Raw genomic sequence first — 20,928 nt, 5'->3', positions numbered from 1 at the left:
TAAACATTATCAGCTGAAAAGAGAATCTCAGCTTCCAAATATATTCTTCCAAATTTCTTTTGCTGATGTTCCAAATGATCACTTAATGCAAAACAGAAAAGAAATTATGTTTTGTTTAACTACAGTTTGGGGAAAGTTAATTTCAAAAAATCTTTGTCGGTTTTGTATGATTTCTGTGTTCTTCACTCATGAAAGAGCAGCCATACAGTCCTAAAGTGTAGTAGAGATGTTCTAAATATCAAGCATTGCTTTTTGCTGTTGTAGATTGTATCATTCTGTTTTTGCTTTGGCATGAATTAATGTGTTCTGCAATGGCATACTGTGATGCAACAGCTGCAGTTTAATTGAGGACCACAGTGGTAAATCACATGCCATGGAGTTATGGATATAGGACCTAACATTTTCAGGGAAATAGAAAAAAGGAGGTTATCCATACCTCCACATCTCTGTTAGTCCACTAATGTTGTGATAATAGAACTGTTCTGCTGACTAAGGCATCCAGGTTTATAACATTAGAAAAGGAGGGAAATTCAGAAGAAACAAGTAAGGAATTAAATATCTTTCAAACTAAATAAAGTAAATTTGAGATAGTATAGTGAACTGAATAGTGAATAATGAAATCACTCCAAATTGATAGAAATTCATATTCTCCGTTTAACTGGCAGCTCCTTTTTTATTTCATTATTTTATTTAGGTTTTCTTTTTGTATAGCTTTAAATCCCTATTGCTTATTTTTACAAAATTACAAATTTATCCTGGAAATAACATTTGATTCTGATCTCACAATGGTTTTGACAAATGTAACCCCAAGTGTTTGGATGGAGGAATCCTGATTAACATCTGAGTAAGTGAGCTCAAAATCAGGCCCTATGTGCTAAATTCTGCCCTTAGATGCATGAGGTTAACACCTACTGATGGCAATTGAAGTGGTATATGCAGGTTAGTCTTAAAAATCATTTGTCAAAAGTAATATTCTTAAGAGCATTTTCTCCTCTTTCCGCTATATGGAGGGGAGAGAATGTTACTTGCACAAATTGCTGTTCAGGGGCCTATAAAGAGCAAATCCATCCTCCAGTACCAATCCTGAGTAGCCCCTCCATATGCAGATTACTTCTCATCCAATTTCACTGAAAGGGGATCTCCACAGAGAAAGGATGTGGATTTACCCCTAAGTATATAAGGTTATGGAGGAAGGGAAAGCAGAGAGAGACTTCATTTCTGTATTGAAAGATACCTTTTGGTGTGAGCATCATGTGGTTGTGGCTGCAGGTATTTGGGGAATGAACAAGCAGGGAATGGAGCCAAGATATATAGAGACTCTACACAGAATTTTTGTAAACCCTTTGTAGCTCATTAGCAGTACCTGTTTTAGTGGGGAGGGCTTTGTGTCCTAAAACATGAAGGTGTCCTAACATTCATGGAAAAATCCCAAACACCTTAGGGCATCCCAGATTTCACATATATCCCCTATATATTTATATCCCCTACTTTCATGCTCTGTCCCCTAAAAGATGAGTCTTCAGGAAGTTTATGATTTTGGTATCTCCAAAATTTTGATTTCCTTTGATGGTTCTTTTGTTTCGTTTGTTTTTGTTTTCTATAGGAGAGCATGATATAGGCTATACTTGAATGTATTTCAGTGTATCTTGATATTTTGTTACAAATGGAGGTGTAAAAAGTTTGATTATTAAAATCACAATAATACCCTGGAAACTCAGTGAAATTCCTTGTAAATCACAGCTGCATAGTTTGTGGAGGCAGTGCCCACACTGTGACCGAGACTGTGTATCTATTTACTGAATATGTTTAGTCACAGACACTGGGTTTGATCCTGCTTCTATTAGACTTCTGTCATGCAGGACCAGGTCCACTCTCTTTTATTTATTTGAGCACTGTTCAAAAGCGCAAAAATATAAAGATGTTCTTCAGGATATAAAAAGTGATTTGAATGCTAGTATGTTTGTGCCTTTCACATATTTCTGTACTGTTAAAGAAAACACAATACTGTGCTCAACTGAGCTATCCAACAGTGACATTAAGACAATTCACACTCTTGTTAAATGTTCATTATTGCAGTAATATTATTCTTAAAACAACTCCATTGAGAAATTACCAGGCCATTCCATTTTTGAATAAAGGGTCATTTAACTATCTTAAAAGTATTATTGAGAACTTCTGGACATATCTTTTTTCTATAGGATACCATATTTCAATGATCTGCATGTCGAACTCCCACTGAGATCAGTGGGATTTTCATACACAGAATATATATGTCATCTTCTATGAAGGGTTTGTCCGTGATGTCCTCCCTGGCATCCTTCCCAGCAGCCAGCGATCTATGTGTGCCCACAGCTCCCATTGATATATTAGTGTTGTACATACCACATGATCAGGTCCTGGAGTGCAAATATTATAATTAACTTAACTAGTACAATAGTTCTCTATAACCAAAAAACAAAAACAACAACAACAAAAACCCCTTTCATTTATAATGATCAACCGTATGCTATTAAAATATAATTCTAAAATAATACTATCTAATAATATATGGATTGTATTGTAACAAGATAGCAATTTTATTTATTTATTGAGAGCATAATGCTTGGAAGTGTACAAAGCCAATGGGGAAGAGTTCACAGTTTAAAGGAAAAGGAATAATTCCTACACATAGTGCCTTCAGTGATCAGAAGGTGGCTTTAGTGCAAAGCAATGCAGGATTGTTGCTGTGTTCTGTTTTCTTGGGATATTTTGGTTAATAAATATGATAGTGTTTTTTGCTGATTAATGTTGGACAGATGGGAGGAACTGTATTTTTAATGGAGGAATTTGAAAAGAGTGAAGGTCAAGTTAGCATGAAAGGCTTGGAAGGGGGGAGGGATAGCTCAGTGGTTTGAGCAGTGGTCTGCTAAACCCATGGTTGTGAGTTCAATCCTCGAGGGGGCCATTTGGGGATTGTTCCTGCTTTGAGCAGGGGGTTAGACTAGATGATCTCCTGAGGTCCCTTCCAACCTTAATATTCTATGAAGTTTGGTTGTAATATGCACCTTTCAGTCACATTACCCCAGCATATTTGCTTTGGTATAGGAAAGCATAACTTTTTATAATGATTATAGTTATTATGTGTGACATAGGATTTGCATGATTTTATTAACTTAAAGGGTCAAATTTAAAATGTTTCTACTGGTCTGACAGTTTGAGGTATTTCCTATATAAGGTGAGAGTCACCCTATACAAAGGACTAGCTCAAGGCAAATGCACCACTTAAGTCCTGTCATAATGACTAGAGTGGTACATAGGGCTTGTGTTGCACCATTGCTCAAGGCTCAGTTTCCATCCATAATGGAACTGTTTAAATCTTTCAACTTCTTTGTGTAATGAGCTTTGCATTTTATTTCTTTGTATCTCTGTTTAAATACTTGTATAACTTAGGAATCAGTGAACTAAAGAGCATTTTCTATAAAATTGGAAGATGAGAGCTGTACAGTGGGAACTGAGCAAAGGTCTTGAAAGAGGGCTTTTTACCAGCCAGTCAGAATCACCAGCGGCTTATCCCATTTGGACACAGAGTATAAAGCACCCAAGGTTTGGAGCTGAGAAGCACTGCTGAACCACAACATTCTGGAAACAGCTGATTCTAGGAATGCAAGATGCAGGCGTTTGAGAAGCTGAAGAACTGGAAGATTTAAGATCAGTCATACTTTGAAGGGCATTAAGGAAACTCTAAGTATTGACAAAATAGAAATTTACAAATATGTCCTGATTAGGCTTTAGGTAGCAAAGAAAGTTGATCATTTCCTGAGTCTGGAATCCCATAAGTGTACTTGATAGGGGGAGTTTGATATCTGCAGCATTACCAGATGCATCCCTAGAAAAACTACCTTGATCTCTTGATCTGAAATTCAGAATTTTTACTTACTTTTTCCTTTTATACAAATTCAGCTTTAAGGTGCACCATTGCTTGTGAATATTTGCTTTTATTCACAAAGTGTGTATGTACTACCAGAATTCCTAAGCCTAATAGAAATAGGCAACAAATTAGTGTAAATTACAAGTTGACATAAATTAGTAGCATACTCGAACCCATAATAAAACAATTACTGTTAAAGAAATGTCAACTCTAAAATGGTGGCTAAGTAGGTTATTCCATTTGCTAAGACTCAAGATATATGGCTCCACCTCCACATTGTTCTTCTGGAATTGTTCAACTAAAGGAACATTTTTTAACCATCTTGAACAATGATAGAACAGCTGTAAAAGGGGTGGTTGAGACACTGTATAACAATTTGACAAGTCTACAGACTAAAATGAAACAGCTTGGGCAAAAGGAGCCTTGAATAGTGATCAGATCCAAACAGTTCTGTAAACAACAAGGTGACTGAGAAACCTAAAAGACAGTATTTTTCCTGAGACAGAATATATGAGGAGCTTCAGTTTCTGAAGAAAATGTGGAGACCTGCTGGAACTGATGTCAGAAATATCTAAAAATGGAATGTCCTTCTTTGAAAGTACATGGAGGTAAAAGAGCACATCACTGCAGAGAAAGCCTCAGTAGTTTAGCCTGCAAAGATTATTGCCGCCTCCATTGGGAGCAGGATTTATTGGACGTAAAAGAAAATTGAAATTTTGCTTGTGAAAATTCCTTTTGACTCTAGAAATTAGTTTTGTTTGTGTGTGTATGAAACATTGTGGAATAATACTAATGGTAAGGAAATGACTGTAAGCGCATGGGACTGCACAAGTGGGAAACAGACAATACTTCAGTATCAGGAGATTTGAACCAATTTATGACCTTTATTTTGTCTTACATTTTGTAGCTGCCAGTGATGTAGACTGACATTCATATCATATTCAGAGCTCTATTGAATGTGCCCAGTGGAACAACTATTGTAGTTGGAAAACAGCTACCCCTGGTCTAGGAGAGGGGATCGGAAAATTTGTAAAGCTGTGATAATCCAGGCTATATAGAACATAAACAGATGTTACTGTTCAGGGCAGAGGAACTGCCTCTAACCATATAAGAGAAGTGTCTGACAACAGAAGAGACCTCACAGTAAGAATGTTATAGCACCTTTGCCAATAATGTGCCAGACCGCTAGCAAACAAGTAGACATGGTAGCCCAGGTAGAGCCAATGCCAACTGATACATATATGCATCAACCACAAAAAAAATGGAAGGGGGCGGGAACACTGTAAATTGGAAATCAGGATCAAACTAACTAATTCTGAGCTCAGCCTTGTAAAAATACTTGGGATTCACTACAAACAAGATGTAGGCTCCTTAGAAAAAAGGCTAAGCAAATTGATTACATTGTGTGGGACCCCCTATACCAGAGAGTAACTGAAATCCTAAGTTAACTGGTTTTCATGATAAACTAGTTGGTCATTTAGAGTCTGTCATACATTTTAGCTTAAATAAGATTTCACTTTTAAAAGCTCAGTGGAAGGCATCTAGACATCTAGGTTGTATTTCCCTAGGGTTTTTTTTGTATAAGAAGATCATGCGAGACAGTATCAAAAGCCTTACTAGAGTCAAGATATACCACATCTACTGCTTCTCCTGATCCCCAAGGCTTGTTACCCTATCAAAGAAAGCTAGAAGGTTGGTTTGACAAGGCTTGTTCTTGACAAATCTATGTTGATTGTTACTCATCACCTTATTACCTTCTAGGTGTTTGCAAATTGATTGCTTAATTATTTGCTCCATTATCTTTCTGGGTACTGAAGTTAAGGTGACATCTGTAATTCCCCAAGTTATCCTTATTTTCCTTTTTATAGATTGGTACTATATTTTCCCTTTTCCAGTCCTCTGGAATCTCTCCCAGCTTCCATAACTTCTCAAAGATAATCACTAACAGCTCAAATATCTCCTCGGTCAGCTTCTTGAGTACTCTAAGATGTATTTAATCAGGCCTTGGTGATCTGAAGACATCTAATTTGTCCAAGTAATTTCTAACTTGTTCTTTCCCTATTTCAGCCACTGATCTTACCTCATTTCACTAGCATTCACTACATTAGACGACCAATCATCATCACTAGCCTGTTTGGTGAAAAACTAAACAAAAATGTCATATATCACTTCTTTCATTTCCACATTTTCTGTTGTTTTTTCTCCCCTCATTGGATGATAGGCCTACCTTGTCCTTGGTCTTCCTCTTGCTTCTAATGTATTTGTTTTCTTGTTACCTTTTATGTCTCTAGATGGTTTAATCTCATTTTGTGCCTTGGCCTTTCTAATTTTGTCCCTACATACTTGTGTTATTTGTTTATATTCATCCTTTGTAATTTGACCTAGTTTCCACTTTTTGTAGGAGTCTCTTTTTCAGTTCCAGATCATTGAAGATCTCCTAGTTAAGCCAGTGTGGTCTCTTGCCATTCTTCCTATCTTTCCTACGCAGTGGGATAGTTTTCTCTTGTGGCCTTAATAATGCCTCTTTGTCAAACTGCCAACTGTCTTCAGTTGTTTTTCCCCTTAGACTTGCTATTTATGAGAATACAGCAGTTAGCACTGGGGTAGGAAACCTATGGCACGCGTGCCGAAGGCGGCACACAAGCTGATTTTCAGTGGCACTCACACTGCCCAGGTCCTGGCCATCAGTCCGTGGGGCTCTCCATTTTAATTTAATTTTAAATGAAGCTTTAAACATTTAAAAAACCTTATTTACTTTACATACCACAATAGTTTAGTTATATATTATAGACTTATAGAAAGAGACCTTCTAAAAATGTTAAAATGTATGATTGGCACACAAAACCTTAAATTAGAGTGAATAAATGAAGACTTGGCACTCCACTTCTGAAAGGTTTGCGACCCCTGAGTTAGCATATGCTTTTCAGTTACACACACACAGCATGCACACAGTCCGCCAGCTGATGTTTATAGTTACCAGTCCAGAGTCTGGATCAATCTAGTGTCCAGACAGATTGGTTGTAGAGGGGAGCCAGGCTCTGTTGGTTGCGATCCAATGCTCCTGGAGTTGTGGCAAGATGAACCCAAATTCTCATTGTCAAGCACCCTTTTCTTATATCCTTTTTTTTCTCTGTTGAAGTCTATGGATTTTGCTGTGTCAGTTTGTGACCAGTTACTCCTTAATTGGTGTTCTCTTTTGATGTTAGCATTCCAAAACACCTCAGAGAGGGTCATCCTGTCCTGGTTTCGATTTAATCAATTGTCTTGTCTTTAGGAGTGCCAGCATCCACCTCAGGTTCTTAGCCTGCCCTTCCTTCATTATGGATGTGTGTTGATAGTTCTCTGGTGTCATTAAGTCTCTTCACTCCTTGTTCCTTGACAATCTAGCTATAACAATGGCCTTCACACCTTATCTTTTCCTAATGCATGCATTCCTCATTCACACAAACAGTCTTTTACAGAGACCTTCAAAGGTATACAGCAGTTTTTATGTTGAGCAAGAAAGGCATTGTAAATTAAGCGTTACTAAATCCTATAATCAAAACAGTTCACGTTCTGTCCCGGGCCTTCAACATTCCTATAATCTCCTTAACATAAAGGTAATAAGTGGAGATACACCAATCTCCTAGAACTGAAAGGGACCTTGAAAGGTCATTGAGTCCAGCCCCCTGCCTTCACTAGCAGGACCAATTTTTGCCCCAGATCCCTAAGTGGCCCCCTTAAGGATTGAACTCACAAAATCTGGGTTTAGCAGGCCAATGCTCAAACCACTGAGCTATCCCTTCCCCCTTAAACTAATTAAACCACTATAATAAGAAGCCTTGAAGGTGGCTAGCTTTCTGCCTGAGAATACTTATCCCCACTGCCTGAGAATACTTATTCCCACTGCCTGAGAATACTTATCATAGACACAATACAAGATCCTGTCGCTTACTTACTAAACCTTAAAACAAAGAAATGTATATTTAACTAGACTGCCTAATTTATAATACATATAGGAAACTATAGTAGACATAACTTATCCTAAAACAAAAGGGTGACCATAATCAGTCATAAGGATTGTTCTGGTCTGTCCCTGCCTTAACATCAGTACAGACACTGGCAGTCTGTCAGATGTGTTTCTACCAATGTCCCAGAGGGTCATTCCTTTCTGCTATTCAAAAAGGGTGGCTGGCAGGATGATCAAATCATACATTAATTCTGATATACAAACATAAAATCCTGCTCCTACACCCATACTGTACATTCCAATAATTTATTGGCTAATCTATGCCCTGCTATGTTATTTTCCCAACAGATGTCTGAGTAGTTGAAGTTCCCCATCACCACAAAGTCCTGTACTTTGGATGATTTTGTTAGTTGTTTAAAAAAAGCCTCATCCACCTCTTCTTCCTGGTTAGGTGGTCTGTAGTAGACCCCCACCATAACATAACCCTTGTTTTTTATCCCTTTCCTCCTTACCCAAAGACTTTCAACAAGTCTGTCTCCTATTTCCATCTCCACCTCAGTCCAAGTGCATACAGTTTCTATATGAGGCAACACCTCCTCCCTTTTTTTCCCTGCTGGTCCTTCCTGAGCTGAACCCTTCTATACGAATATTCCAGTCATGCATATCATCAGTCTGTGACACCAACTATGTCATAGTTGCGTTAATTAACTAGCATTTCAAGTTCTTCCTGCTTCTTCCTCATATTTCTCACATTAGTATACAAATATCTAAGATACTGATCTGATTTCCCCCAATGTTCTCTCTTGTCTCTCTCCCTTATCCCTACTATAACAGCCCATGCTCCCCCCAGATTCCAACTCATCTCCCAGGTCTCCATGTTTTTAAACTTACCTGCAGGCTTTTGTCACCTGCCCACATTGAACCTAGTTTAAAGCCTTCCTCACTAGGTTAGCCACTCTGTATCTAGATATGCTCTTCCCGTTCCCTGATAGGCTGACCCCATCCCAGCTTAGCAATCCTGCAGAGATAAAATTTCTCAATACTTTAAATGACTGCTTCATGGAGCAGCTGGTACGGGAACCCACAAGGGGAGAGGCAACTCTAGATTTAATCCTGAGTGGAGCGCAGGATCTGGTCCAAGAGGTAACTATAGCAGGACTGCTTGGAAATAGTGACCATAATACAATAGCATTCAACATCCCTGTGGTGGGAAGAACACCTCAACAGCCCAACACTGTGGCATTTAATTTCAAAAGGGGAAACTATACAAAAATGAGGGGGTTAGTTAAACAAAAGTTAAAAGGTACAGTGACTAAAGTGAAATCCCTGAAAGTTGCATGGGCCATTTTTAAAGACACGATAATAGAGGCCCAACTTCAATGTATACCGCAAATTAAGAAACACAGTAAAAGAACTAAAAAAGAGCCACCGTGGCTTAACAGCCATGTAAAAGAAGCAGTGAGAGATAAAAAGACTTCCTTTAAAAAGTGGAAGTCAAATCCTAGTGAGGCAAATAGAAAGGAGCACAAACACTGCCAACTTAAGTGCAAGAGTGTAATAAGAAAAGCCAAAGAGGAGTTTGAAGAACGGCTAGCCAAAAACTCCAAAGGTAATAACAAAATGTTTTTTAAGTACATCAGAAGCAGGAAGCCTGCTAAACAACCAGTGAGGCCCCTTGACAATCAAAATACAAAAGCAGCGCTTAAAGATGATAAAGTCATTGCAGAGAAACTAAATGGATTCTTTGCTTCAGTCTTCATGGCTGAGGATGTTAGGGAGATTCCCAAACCTGAGCTGGCTTTTGTAGGTGACAAATCTGAGGAACTGTCACAGATTGAAGTGTCACTAGAGGAGGTTTTGGAATTAATTGATAAACTCAACATTAACAAGTCACCAGGACCAGATGGCATTCACCCAAGAGTTCTGAAAGAACTCAAATGTGAAGTTGCGGAACTATTAGCTAAGGTTTGGCACGGGACCCATGGCACCACGGGGATGACAATCCCGTGGGCCAGATCCAAAACCCTGATGGTGTAGAGGCATCCATGTTCTGGTTGTCTATCTAGATCTAGGTGCAGGTAGAGGAGACAGGAGCAGTGCTAGCACTCTGCGATGCAGCCCTTCCTAACCATAGCAATTATATTACAACTCCCTCCTACAAACTCCCTCTCAAACTCCCTGGTTTGCTAGTGCCTCTTGGTTGCCTAGCCTCTGGCACTTAAGGCCTTCTCTCCTAGGTCAGTCCTACCCCCTCATTAATCACACGGGGGAAGGATGATCACAAGGCTGATTGCAGCTGATCAAAGTTGATCAGGACTGATCCAGGGAACAAAGGCTCAAGCAGTCCCCAAACACCCAATCCCAACTTCAAAGCAATTATGTGTTCATTTAGAGCAGTGGTTTTCAACCTGTGGTCTGTAGGCCTCTGGGGGTCCAGAGACTATGTCTAAGATTTCAGAAGGGGTCTGCACCTCCATTCAAAATTTTTTAGGGGCACACAAATGAAAAAAGTTTGAAAACCACTGGTTTAGAGAAAATGTAACTCTTCAAATGTCATATGGTGGTTATATATGTGATGTTACATTTTCATGTAGTTTTGTTAAGCTAACATGAGGTAGGTTTTATTTATTTATCTTCTGATGTATTTAACGGTTCAGTTCTCTTAGGCATAAGTTATACAGAGAACATTTTCTGTGTAATTTGAAGGTGAATAAAAAAGCAGAAACTAAGAAGAAAAATGGAGAGAACTGTTCAGCCAACCACTCAGAATAACCAGATTAGTATCCCTTTCATTTGAATACAGAGGGTATAAGGCATCCAGTTATTGAGGCTGTGGAAGAGCTGCAGGATTCAGGAACTGGAGAAGTTTATGATTGCAAAGATCAGGAACTGGAAGATTCAAGACCCAGACAAAATGGTACTGTAAAGGGAACACAGAGGAGATAATTAAGAAACTGAAAATTGGAACAGCCTGGGCTATATTGTGCCCTGATTTAGCTTCAGGGAATTATAAGTTGATCCTTTTCTGAAACTCAAAGACTGGATATCTGCACAAGACATGGAGTGTACGAAGACAATCTATCTTAATCTGGAACTTGCAATTTGAATTTATTATTGTACTTTTTTCTCTTTTTTTAGTTAAGATTTACATTTAAATGAGAGCATTTTGGAGGGACATTTGTTTTTAATACAGAATATGTGTGTTGTACCAGAAAATCCTAAACATACCCTGGGAGAGAGCGCTTACAAATCAGCAGATTAATTCAATTTATAGAAAAGAAAAGAAACAAATGATGCTGTAAAGTTGATTTTTTCATTTAGTCCTCTAAATATTTTTTTCTATCTGGAAAATGTCTTACTTTTTTTGAGACAGCATCAATGGAATGTAGTTCACCTATAAATAAATATATTACCACATTCATATTGAAAGATTTACAGGATGCTAGATTTGACTATTCATGTTTACTAGTCAAGTGTTCCTGTCAAACCCCGAGCTTCATGATAGCATTTCAAGCATTTCTTTTACATTAATACAATTGCCAAAAATCTGTTGCTTGCACTATAACTTCTAATTGGCAGTTTTGGAGGAAATTAAATACACATTCCCCAAAAGGTCACATTGTAGGACATATTTTTAAAGGGACCTCTATTTGTCAGAAATTTGTGTGTGTAAATTGAATTTGTACCCACAGTGATCTGCATGTAAACACAGTCAAGGCTTCTTTACATATGCAAAGTGTTAAAAACAATGCATTTAGAAAAAGAAAACTGCAAAACATTACATGCAACTATACAACAGGCACTGTGAAATGGACAAAGCAGCAAGAAAACATTTGTTCAATAAAAATATGAGCTGGATTATATAATTTGTGGAGCAAAATGTTGCAAGATAATATCCCTAATGTATACAATAATATGGACCAAGTAAATCAGTGCATTCAAAAGAATGCAGCAGAGGAATCTGTATACATTTACTCTTAGCTTTTGAGGGCCTGATCGGACATACCTTACTCTTTCCAAATTCTCTTTGACTTTTGTTGAATTCACAATGACTCCAATTTCCATCTGTGGGAATTTTGACTGAACAAAATGCTCAGGTATGAGGCCTTAGGATCCTTTCATAAGATATACCTCAATTTTCATTATAAGTGTCACTGCATCCAGTTTGGTGTTGTGGGAAGGACAGAGGAAGAGATGTAAGGTGCTTATTCTGCACATACAAAAGCATCCAGGAGAGCCCTAGCAAGCAAGCCGTTCTAATTTGCCAAGGCCCACATCACATCCTTAAATGGTCATCGTGTATGGTTAGAAGGCCTTTCTGGGGTGTTCTCACAGCTTGGCCAAAATTTCTCCGTAGTAGAAAACAATTTTCCTTTTCCTGTGATCCATACAGCCAGCTTCAGGAAGTGTTCCACTCTCCCTCCCCAGCCCCCCACGAGCGATGAAGACCCAAGATGAAATAATAATGAGATCTTCATTACAATTTCTTGATTGCCCTGCTTAGACACAGTTCATAGTTTGTAGGTGTTGAAAATTGCACTTAGACATTTCAGGATAAAACTACACTTCCAGCTCAAGACTGAGACTCTCACCTTTAGACATCATCTCTACATCTCAGTTAAGCAGCTCCTGTTGAAAATAACAGGGAGATGTTTAGAAGATTCAGATGTCCCTTATAGGTCCAGATTATCTGTTACACTCCGCTTCTACTGAGTACAGCATAAAGCAAGTACTATGCCCTAGTACTAATGCAAGTTAGAGCCCCTAAGAACTGACCACTAGCTTGGGTTATCCCAAACACCTCAGACATCAGTCACTCCTCCCTATCAAACCTGCGCCTGCACGAGAGTGTTGCACAGAGGGAAGTATAGGAGCTGACTACTCTGGGGGATTACATTGCACCAGAAGACTCTCTCCAGCTGTGGAGTTACAGCCAGTCCAAACAGTGCAAATGGAGCAAAATGGGCCAGAGCATCTGTAGACGGGTTGGACTCACCCCTGCGGCGCCTCCTGCTGGTGACTCCGGGAATTAGCTCTGTTCAGCACTGGAGCGCCCTCTGCAGGCCGGTGATCCACCTGTCTTCAGGCCCCCCGTGTCTCTCCCTGGACCCGGTGCCCTTTTACCTGGGGTGTTGCCCCCTGGCAGTAACTCCTTTCTCTTTGGGTTTCCCCACCCCAGGGAACCCCCACCTTCTATCCCCACCCTGCCTCAGTATTTGGCTACTGCCAGTCATTGTCTAGCCCCACGTCCTGGGGCAGACTGCAATATCAGCCTACTCATCACTGGCAAGGAGGGTTTGGACCTGCTGCCTTGGCCTACCCCTGGGCTGCCCTCTGCAACCCCCAGTACCTTTTGGCCTTGTGCTAGGCCGCAGCCTGGGGCCTTCCAGGCCAGAGCTCTTCAGCCTTTCCCCAGCCCTGCTCCACTCAGGTACTCTATTTCAGCTCCCTGCAGCCAGGCCCATCTCCTTCTGAATGCAGAGAGAGACTATCTGCTTGGGCTTCTGGCTCATAGCCTCTTATAGGGGCCAGCTGGGCCTGATTGGGGTGTGGCCCAGCTGCAGCCACTTCCCCAATCAGCCCAGCTTAAAAGCTGCTTTCTCCAGCCACATTCCCCTCCCAGGGCTGTTTTTAAGCCTTCAGAGACCAGAGCAGGGGTCCACCCTGCTACAGCATCTAACAAATAATGTTTACCTGGTGCCTTCACGCACCTAACTCCAGTGTAAGCCTTGGAAAATCTGGCCTGTACTTAAAATGCATGAGCGTGTACACACACACACACACACACACACACACACACACACACACACACACACACACACACACACACAAGCAAGATAGGCCACAAATGACAGAATTAATCTGAACTTTCTGGATCTTTGTATTCCCTATTTTTTCGTGACAATAGAAGACTCTTGGAAGTGACCTTGTAACTCTGTCTACATTGGAAAATGAACTATTGCTCACAAAATTACCTGGCTTTAGTTTTGAGCAGCTCTGGGACAATTTGTGGTTCCAAGCAGACCTCTTTGTTTTCAGCTGAGCTTTACTTTGTTTTGGGGGGTTCATTCATATCCAAAAGCCAAAGCAAAATTCAGAGGGTGTACGAACCCACGTGATTTAAAATCAAAGAAAAGAATTGCACAAACATCCCCAAACTGACGTGTCTGTGTTTCAAACACATCTACTTAGGCCCACTTTGAACATGTGCCTGCTATTCCTTACTGGTTCACTGGAGACCTACCATAGTTGAAAAGAAAGCAGATCTTAACAGGAATTTCTTTAAAGGCATGTTTTATGTAGTCAACTATTGGTCTTATTCTTTCATATTCTAACTACCACAAGTCTGTGTACATTATAATACAATTCTAAAGGAAATAATAGCTTGTTAGGTTGACATAATTATGAAAATAATCAGAATGAGTCAAAAAGCATGTAGGTGTTAAAAGTGTGATAACTAGCTTCAATTCGTACAGTTGCCTTATTGATAGCAACACAAAAGAGAAAATAAGATGGAAACAAAATAAGTATCAAATATTTTTTTAACATTTCATTGAACTGTGGTGCAAGAAAAAATTATGAAATTCATGGGGCAGTGTGGCAATGATGGGCAATGAAAGGCTGTCTATGTGGCGATGAAAGGCCTCCTTTTTAGCAAAGTTATTACTTAGAGCTTTTTGCAACACTCCAGATTTCAGTGAGAGATCAAAAGTTAACAGCATTCCCCATGTCATAATTCCAACTCCTAAATATCAAGATCTTAATGCAGTTCATCGCTCTATTTCTTTCATTTCTACTTGTTATTTTTACTATTTTTTTCTAACGTCCACTTTTTTGAATAATTTTCTTTTTTCCTCTGACACTACATTTTTTTCTCAGTTAATTTTACTTATTCCCTGCTATTAAAACGCTGCCACCTTTTCAGTATCTTGTTAATATAATACTGCTGAATCCAGGAATTTTGGTTTGGTTTGTGAACAGAGTTTATCAGTATTCGGATACAGTTATTGCATTACAATTGATCTCTCTTTGAAACAGAAGTTTATTCTTAATATATATATATTATATATTATATAATATAGGTTATTCATTAAGGAAATATACAACATGAGATAAAAGACAATATCAAAGCGAGATTTTTCTTTATTGTATTTTCATACAGACTAACATAACTTGATAGTATTGTATTTTTATGTCTGTTAACCACCAGATTTTCCATATTATGACATCATAACTGTTATAACATAAATTCTGTGATTCAACTCACTGTTCATATACATCAAAATGAAAAGTACAAAAAAAAAAGGAAAACTAATAAAAGACAGAAAGATACTAAACAACATATTCTTGGTGAAAAAAGTATCTTAACCGTGTCAAGTACTAGTTAGTGTTAGATGGGCCCTATCATACAAGCATTATTAACTACCTTTTGATTATTGTGTTTTTAATTTTTACATATACTGCAATATGAAACCCTTAAAGTTGTTTCATGGAACTTAATGAAGTATACAAATTATTTGTAATTATGCATCTGAAATGTAAATGTGTGTATCAAAAGAAATGACAGGGAAAATTATGAGATCTGGAACTTGAGGATGCATGTTCACCTATGATTTTGACGTAATCAAATGATCCTGAGCCTGGACCCATTGCCATTTATGGAAGAACTTCTGTTGCATTTGATAAGAGCAACATTGGGCCCATAATGAGCTCACTTACAGTGTATTTACTTTTTCTGCTGCTCTGAACTCTCTCATAGACAGGCATGGCTTTTCATTTGTTCTTGTTTCAGGGCCAGTAGGTCATATAGGAACTAATCCTACAGTCCTTACAACAAAAATCTAGTTGACATCATCAGGACTGCAGAACTTGGGTCTAAAATTGCTGCTGCTAGGAACCCAGTACTCATGGCATATTGAAGTGTGCTCTACTGTAGTGGTGTAATAAAAGGATAATGGACTATGAAGCAGACTAACAAGATTTTTAAGGTGCAAAATCACTGAGTCATTTTAAATCTATTAGTTAAAATGCTCTGAACTGTTGATACAATAATCTTGATGAGTACAGTTCACTACCATTTTAGACAGGTAGAGACAAATGTGCATAGTGTAATTCGCTTTCAGGGTGAGGTAGTGGATAAGTGAATCTTGTTTATAGTGATATCAATAAAAATTGTTAATGCAAGCAGGGCTGTGTGTTGAATATTTTACAGGAACTGGGACCCCAGAAGTGGGATGACAAGTAATCCCTATATTTGTTTAACCTTTAACAGTCATTTCCAATCCAGACGTTAGAGCCTGGTTCTGCTCTCGTTTGGTGGGAGGTTTAGCTGTGTAAACACTGCAGAATCAGACCCTTAGAGCTGTTGAAATTTAGCTCGACTACTTCCATGCTCTTCTCATGATACATACAAAACTTGCATTGAGATTTTGTTGCTTATGGGTTTTTTTAACTTCAGATTAACTCATTCTTGAATATGATGTAAGCAATTCAAAGCCCATCTCAAAGAAGTATTTCTACCTAATATCTGTGTAACCATTTTAAATATTATTTAGTCTATGAGTGGCATGCTATTTAGAATTTTCACTTGACAATAATTTACCTCACTGCTTTCAACTATGACAGTGTTGTTCTTTTTTTTCTCATTCTTTTCGAACCCCTGTTTATATGTGTGTATTTTTTTTCCTCTGCCTAGACCTGGTTAACCATTTCTGTGAACAGGTCCTCAATTTTTTACTTTGTCCCTACTTTCCTGTCGTAGCCCCATCTTCCCCTGGTGTCGACTCCGTACCCTTACAGCGCACAGGCAGTCAGCACGGCACACAGAACGCAACATCGACCTTCCAGAGGGCCAGCTATGCTGCAGGCCCAGCCTCCAATTACGCAGACCCCTACCGACAGCTGCAGTATTGTCCTTCTGTTGAATCACCATACAGCAAATCTGGGCCAGCCATCCCACCAGAAGGGACCTTGGCTAGGTCACCTTCCATTGATAGCATTCAGAAAGATCCCAGGTGGGTGAAACCTTATTTTGTCTACTATTACATGTTGATAAAGAAGAGTTATAATTGCAGTCTACTTCTTGTATTTCAACTATGGTGTATTATTAAAAAATGAAACAAAAATTGTGATTTGTCCTACAAAAGATTCTTTGTTTGAATTAGAGTTGTCTGTTTTAATGCTTTTTTTTAGTATGCTCTTGTGAGCTCTCCTTTAGAACAAGATGGCCTTCAGTACATACATTTGTCTACCCTTGCTAGGGCCACCATGTGAAATACTATGAAAAGAAATTATGCTGAGACTATGGCACGATGAGTCCTTGAAACTTAATTGTGATGGCTTAGGTTTTCCTTTTCTATTCAAGGAGAAATTTTGTTCTTCTGTAAACATTTAATAATGTGCAAAGTGGCACCCGAGTGCTAGGCTATGAGAATAACAGTGATTGAGAGATAGCACATGCCCAGGTCTATATTTCATCTGAAGATACTGTAGCTAAGCTCTGCCAGTACATGACAGCAAAATGATTTGCAGTGTAATTTTCAGTAAATGATTGTTGCTGCCTATAAATTTAAAATGTAGAGCCTCTTCTCTTCATAGAAAATATTGGCCTCTATGACACATACACACTCTGTGGTTGTATACATATAAATATAAAATATAGTCATCATTGCATTCTCTAGGTATACTGGTTTGTTTGGTCAGTAATTTTATGGGGGGTTTATGATTCTTGTAAGTTAAATTGCTTTGAAGTTGAAATAAGACTCTTGAGAAGTTACATAATTAAGTTTTTATTCACAAATATTTGACTTCTTAAAATCTGTATTCATTTGTACAGAATTTTCTGTGGTAGATATTGTGATTTTATTGCATGGTATTTAGCAACAGGAACACCAAAAATGTGTCCCCAACAAGGTCATTAGGGAGATGTTTGACCAACAAGAGACATAAGATATAATGGCAAGATTTTCCTTCTTTCACTATAGAAATGAACTGTTCATAGCCTTAATAGCCTGCACTCTGTACATGTTGACTATCTGTATAGTAACTGCCTCACTAGTCCAAGAGGCCAACAACAGATTAATTTCGTAGCACATCAGGGACACTACTGCTTCTAGTACAGCTCATTATGCTAGTGACCCATTGCTGATGTGGGTATAACTGCTGTCTCCTTATCCTTAATTCTTGATGCTACACCATATCTTTGAATGAGGAGGAGACAACAGGCACTGTGTTTTAGGTTATATATATATATATATTGGCACACACAGATAAAATATCATCACACTAACATAATTTACCCATCTAGAAGGTCACTAAATACTGACATTTGTTCTATGGTATTGAATTCTTGATGGGGATACTATAGAAGGACTTTTGCATGCAAAAACACTCTGCCTTGTAATAATACCTTGTTTATGCCATACAAAAGATGTACGGGGACTTGAAATATAAGAGAAAAATGAGATTGATTGCAATAAATACATTTAGGAAAAATATATTGGAATTGAAGGCATTCCTCCTTGTGCTGAAGGAAAGCATATGTACTATATTATGGTGGTGTTGGACATGTGGTTTAAAAAGATGTAATCTTTGTGGAAAATACACCATTATCGCTGTAATGTTGGAATGATCAGCACCTGCATAGGTTATATGCTAGCAAATGTCAAACTTGTTCCTTTTGTAAAATGATTTTGTTTACTTTTGCTTGGTGCTCTAGCCTTATTTTCCAGCTGGTTTTGTTTCTCTTCTCCTTCCAATGTAATGCATGGAATTATATGAATACTAATTTCAGTAAGAACATAGGAGATGGAATATTGACATCCACAGATGTAAATAGAACTTGGTAAGCTTTACACAGAAAGAAATTTGTTTATCTACCATTTTTCATTTCATGAATTAATTATAAACAGGCTGTGATTTTTACATTTTTTTTGGTAACAGGGATTTATATTGTAGTTTATGCAAATATATTTCATGTTGTAGATTACTAGTGAGCTAGTGACTGCATCTATTGCTTCAAGTATTTGTTATCTGCATATTCACAGATTGTGTTATTTGGTTGGTTACCTGAGTCACATGGTAGTGTTCTGAAAAGCAAATTAAAGCGGGGGTGGGGAGGGAGATACAAACACTGTCAAAGCCAGTTGTATGGATTTTACTGAAACAAATGTTTGTAAATATTTTATTGTAGTAATCACTCAGCTCTAGACCTAAATTATTTGTAAATAGAAATGAAAGGGTGTGACATCCTTGAGTAAAAGTGTTCTGGATTCAAATAGAAGTCAGTCTTATGAAAATTAGCTTGATACACCAAGTAAAAGATTATTACCCGATTTTTTTAACTACTCTGGCAAGAAGGAATCAAAGTGAGTTGAAGGTGGGGAAAAACTCAGTTTCTCAAGTTAAAGTGATTAGTTTAATTTGAACGATGAAGTTCTGGCCTGTTTTACACAGGTAGTGGTAGAGACAGGGGTACTAGATGAGGAGGAATGGTGTTGGACATCTGTCCCCATGCAACAGGAACTATCACAGGAGCAGCAGATAATACAGACCCAGCACCCCTTGAATTCTATGCACAGATCCTGTTTAACTTCCATGAGTAGGATTCTGGAATCTCAGGAATCATGGTTTGGGAACACTGATAGGCTCCTTGCCACTAATAGCAGCACTAGAACAGAGCATGTAATTCTCCTTTAGCAGCAATGGTAAGGAGCACTGCTGAGCATGTTGTGTCCTGATCTGTAAGAGGTATATTCCACTGCATGGGCAAAATGCCTTACTAAGCTGCCCCTATTCACCACATTATCAGAAACATATTGACAAATTGGAGGGAGTTTAGAGAAGAGCAACAAAAATACCAGGAGAGTTGGAGAGATTGATTTATGAGGAAAGATTAAAAGCTTGGCTAAAAGAATAATGAGGGCAGAGAGACAAAACACCCCAAATACTTGAAGGAACACTGAGAAAAGACAGAAATCATTTAACATAGTACACAGAGGTATAATTAAGAGTAATGAATGAAATTAAGAAACAAAATTTGGGCTGAATATCAAGAAAAGCCTCCTGGTGGTGAGCTGTGTTACCCTGTGGAATTGATTTCACAGGAATATTGTTTGGACTCTTTGAAGCTAGACCGAACAAACACCAGAAAATGTATTGTAGGGAGCAATCTTCCATTGCTCAAGGGATAAACTGGATGATCCAATAGGTCTTGAACTTCCATGACACTGTGATCTATTTCTGTGTTAAGAAAATTTGTGATGAAATGAGTTTTTGGTACTAAATCTGTATGATCTGTCAGATTTGTCAGTGGGTCACTAATGGGCTAAACTAAAAAAAAAAGAAAATTGTAAAATCTGGCAAAACAAGATAGTAACAGCAGCAGTCATGCTGAAAAACAGTTCAGCAATACAATCAAAACTAACTTCAAATAGAATAAAATGTAATATCCCATAGGTATAATGTACCATTGATATATTATCCATTTCCATGTCATAGTGAATGATATTGTTATGAGTTTTTACTGTTTACATTTTTATAGTATGCTGTTTTTGATAAATATGTTTCAAACAGCACCTTTAAACTATTTATACAAAATACACTGGAAAATCCAATGAGAACACACACAAATGGTGTGTTTACCAAAAATGCTGTACTTTCTTAGAATACTCATAGAATGATAATCTGGAAGATCCCTTTTTATGACTTTTTAATTCACCCCTCTCCCCCCAGCACTTTCTGATGAAAAATGTGACAACTAAAATAGATAATTTAAAAATGTAAATAGCATTAAAAATACAAATAACTGGTAGTGGCACATTACTTTTTTGAACTGTCCAGGTAGAAATCAGCACAGTTAGTGATTGTACCAGCTATTGCATAATTTAAATCTTATATCCTGAGGCATTCCTGCTGTGCTTTTACTTTCAAAGTCAAAGTTCTGATTGATTACCTCTGTTGGGGTTAATTTCCCACCACACAGAGAATGAAAGCACTGACTCACTACCTTCAAAGTTCTTAAATCATAAATCTCTCATTGTACAAAGGAGAGAAGTAGGCTGAAGCAAAGCAT

At 38.2% G+C, this 20,928-nt stretch overlaps 1 protein-coding gene and 1 long non-coding RNA gene across 4 annotated transcripts in view; one reads left to right on the top strand and one right to left on the bottom strand.

Annotated features, from left to right (window-relative positions):
* Positions 1 to 20,928, top strand: part of CTNND2 (catenin delta 2) — a 1,145,701-nt gene that overhangs the window by 732,425 nt on the left and 392,348 nt on the right. For all 3 annotated transcript variants that reach the window (XM_039524144.1, XM_039524145.1, XM_039524146.1), the window contains exon 9: positions 16,618 to 16,870. In XM_039524144.1, the coding sequence (XP_039380078.1) occupies positions 16,618 to 16,870 (253 nt within the window). The remainder of the gene's footprint in view (positions 1 to 16,617; positions 16,871 to 20,928) is intronic.
* On the bottom strand, positions 2,103 to 12,474 carry LOC120397746. Its single transcript, XR_005593976.1, has 3 exons — positions 12,449 to 12,474; positions 8,748 to 8,874; positions 2,103 to 2,396 (listed from the first exon to the last, which is right to left on the bottom strand). It is a non-coding gene; the product is annotated as an uncharacterized LOC120397746 (long non-coding RNA).

The sequence above is a fragment of the Mauremys reevesii genome, linkage group 2 (genome assembly GCF_016161935.1).
Source record: "Mauremys reevesii isolate NIE-2019 linkage group 2, ASM1616193v1, whole genome shotgun sequence".
In the NCBI taxonomy this organism is placed as follows: Eukaryota; Metazoa; Chordata; order Testudines; family Geoemydidae; genus Mauremys; species Mauremys reevesii.
The sequence above is the reverse complement of the archived record's forward strand: the minus strand, read 5'-3'. Positions and strand labels throughout refer to the sequence as shown.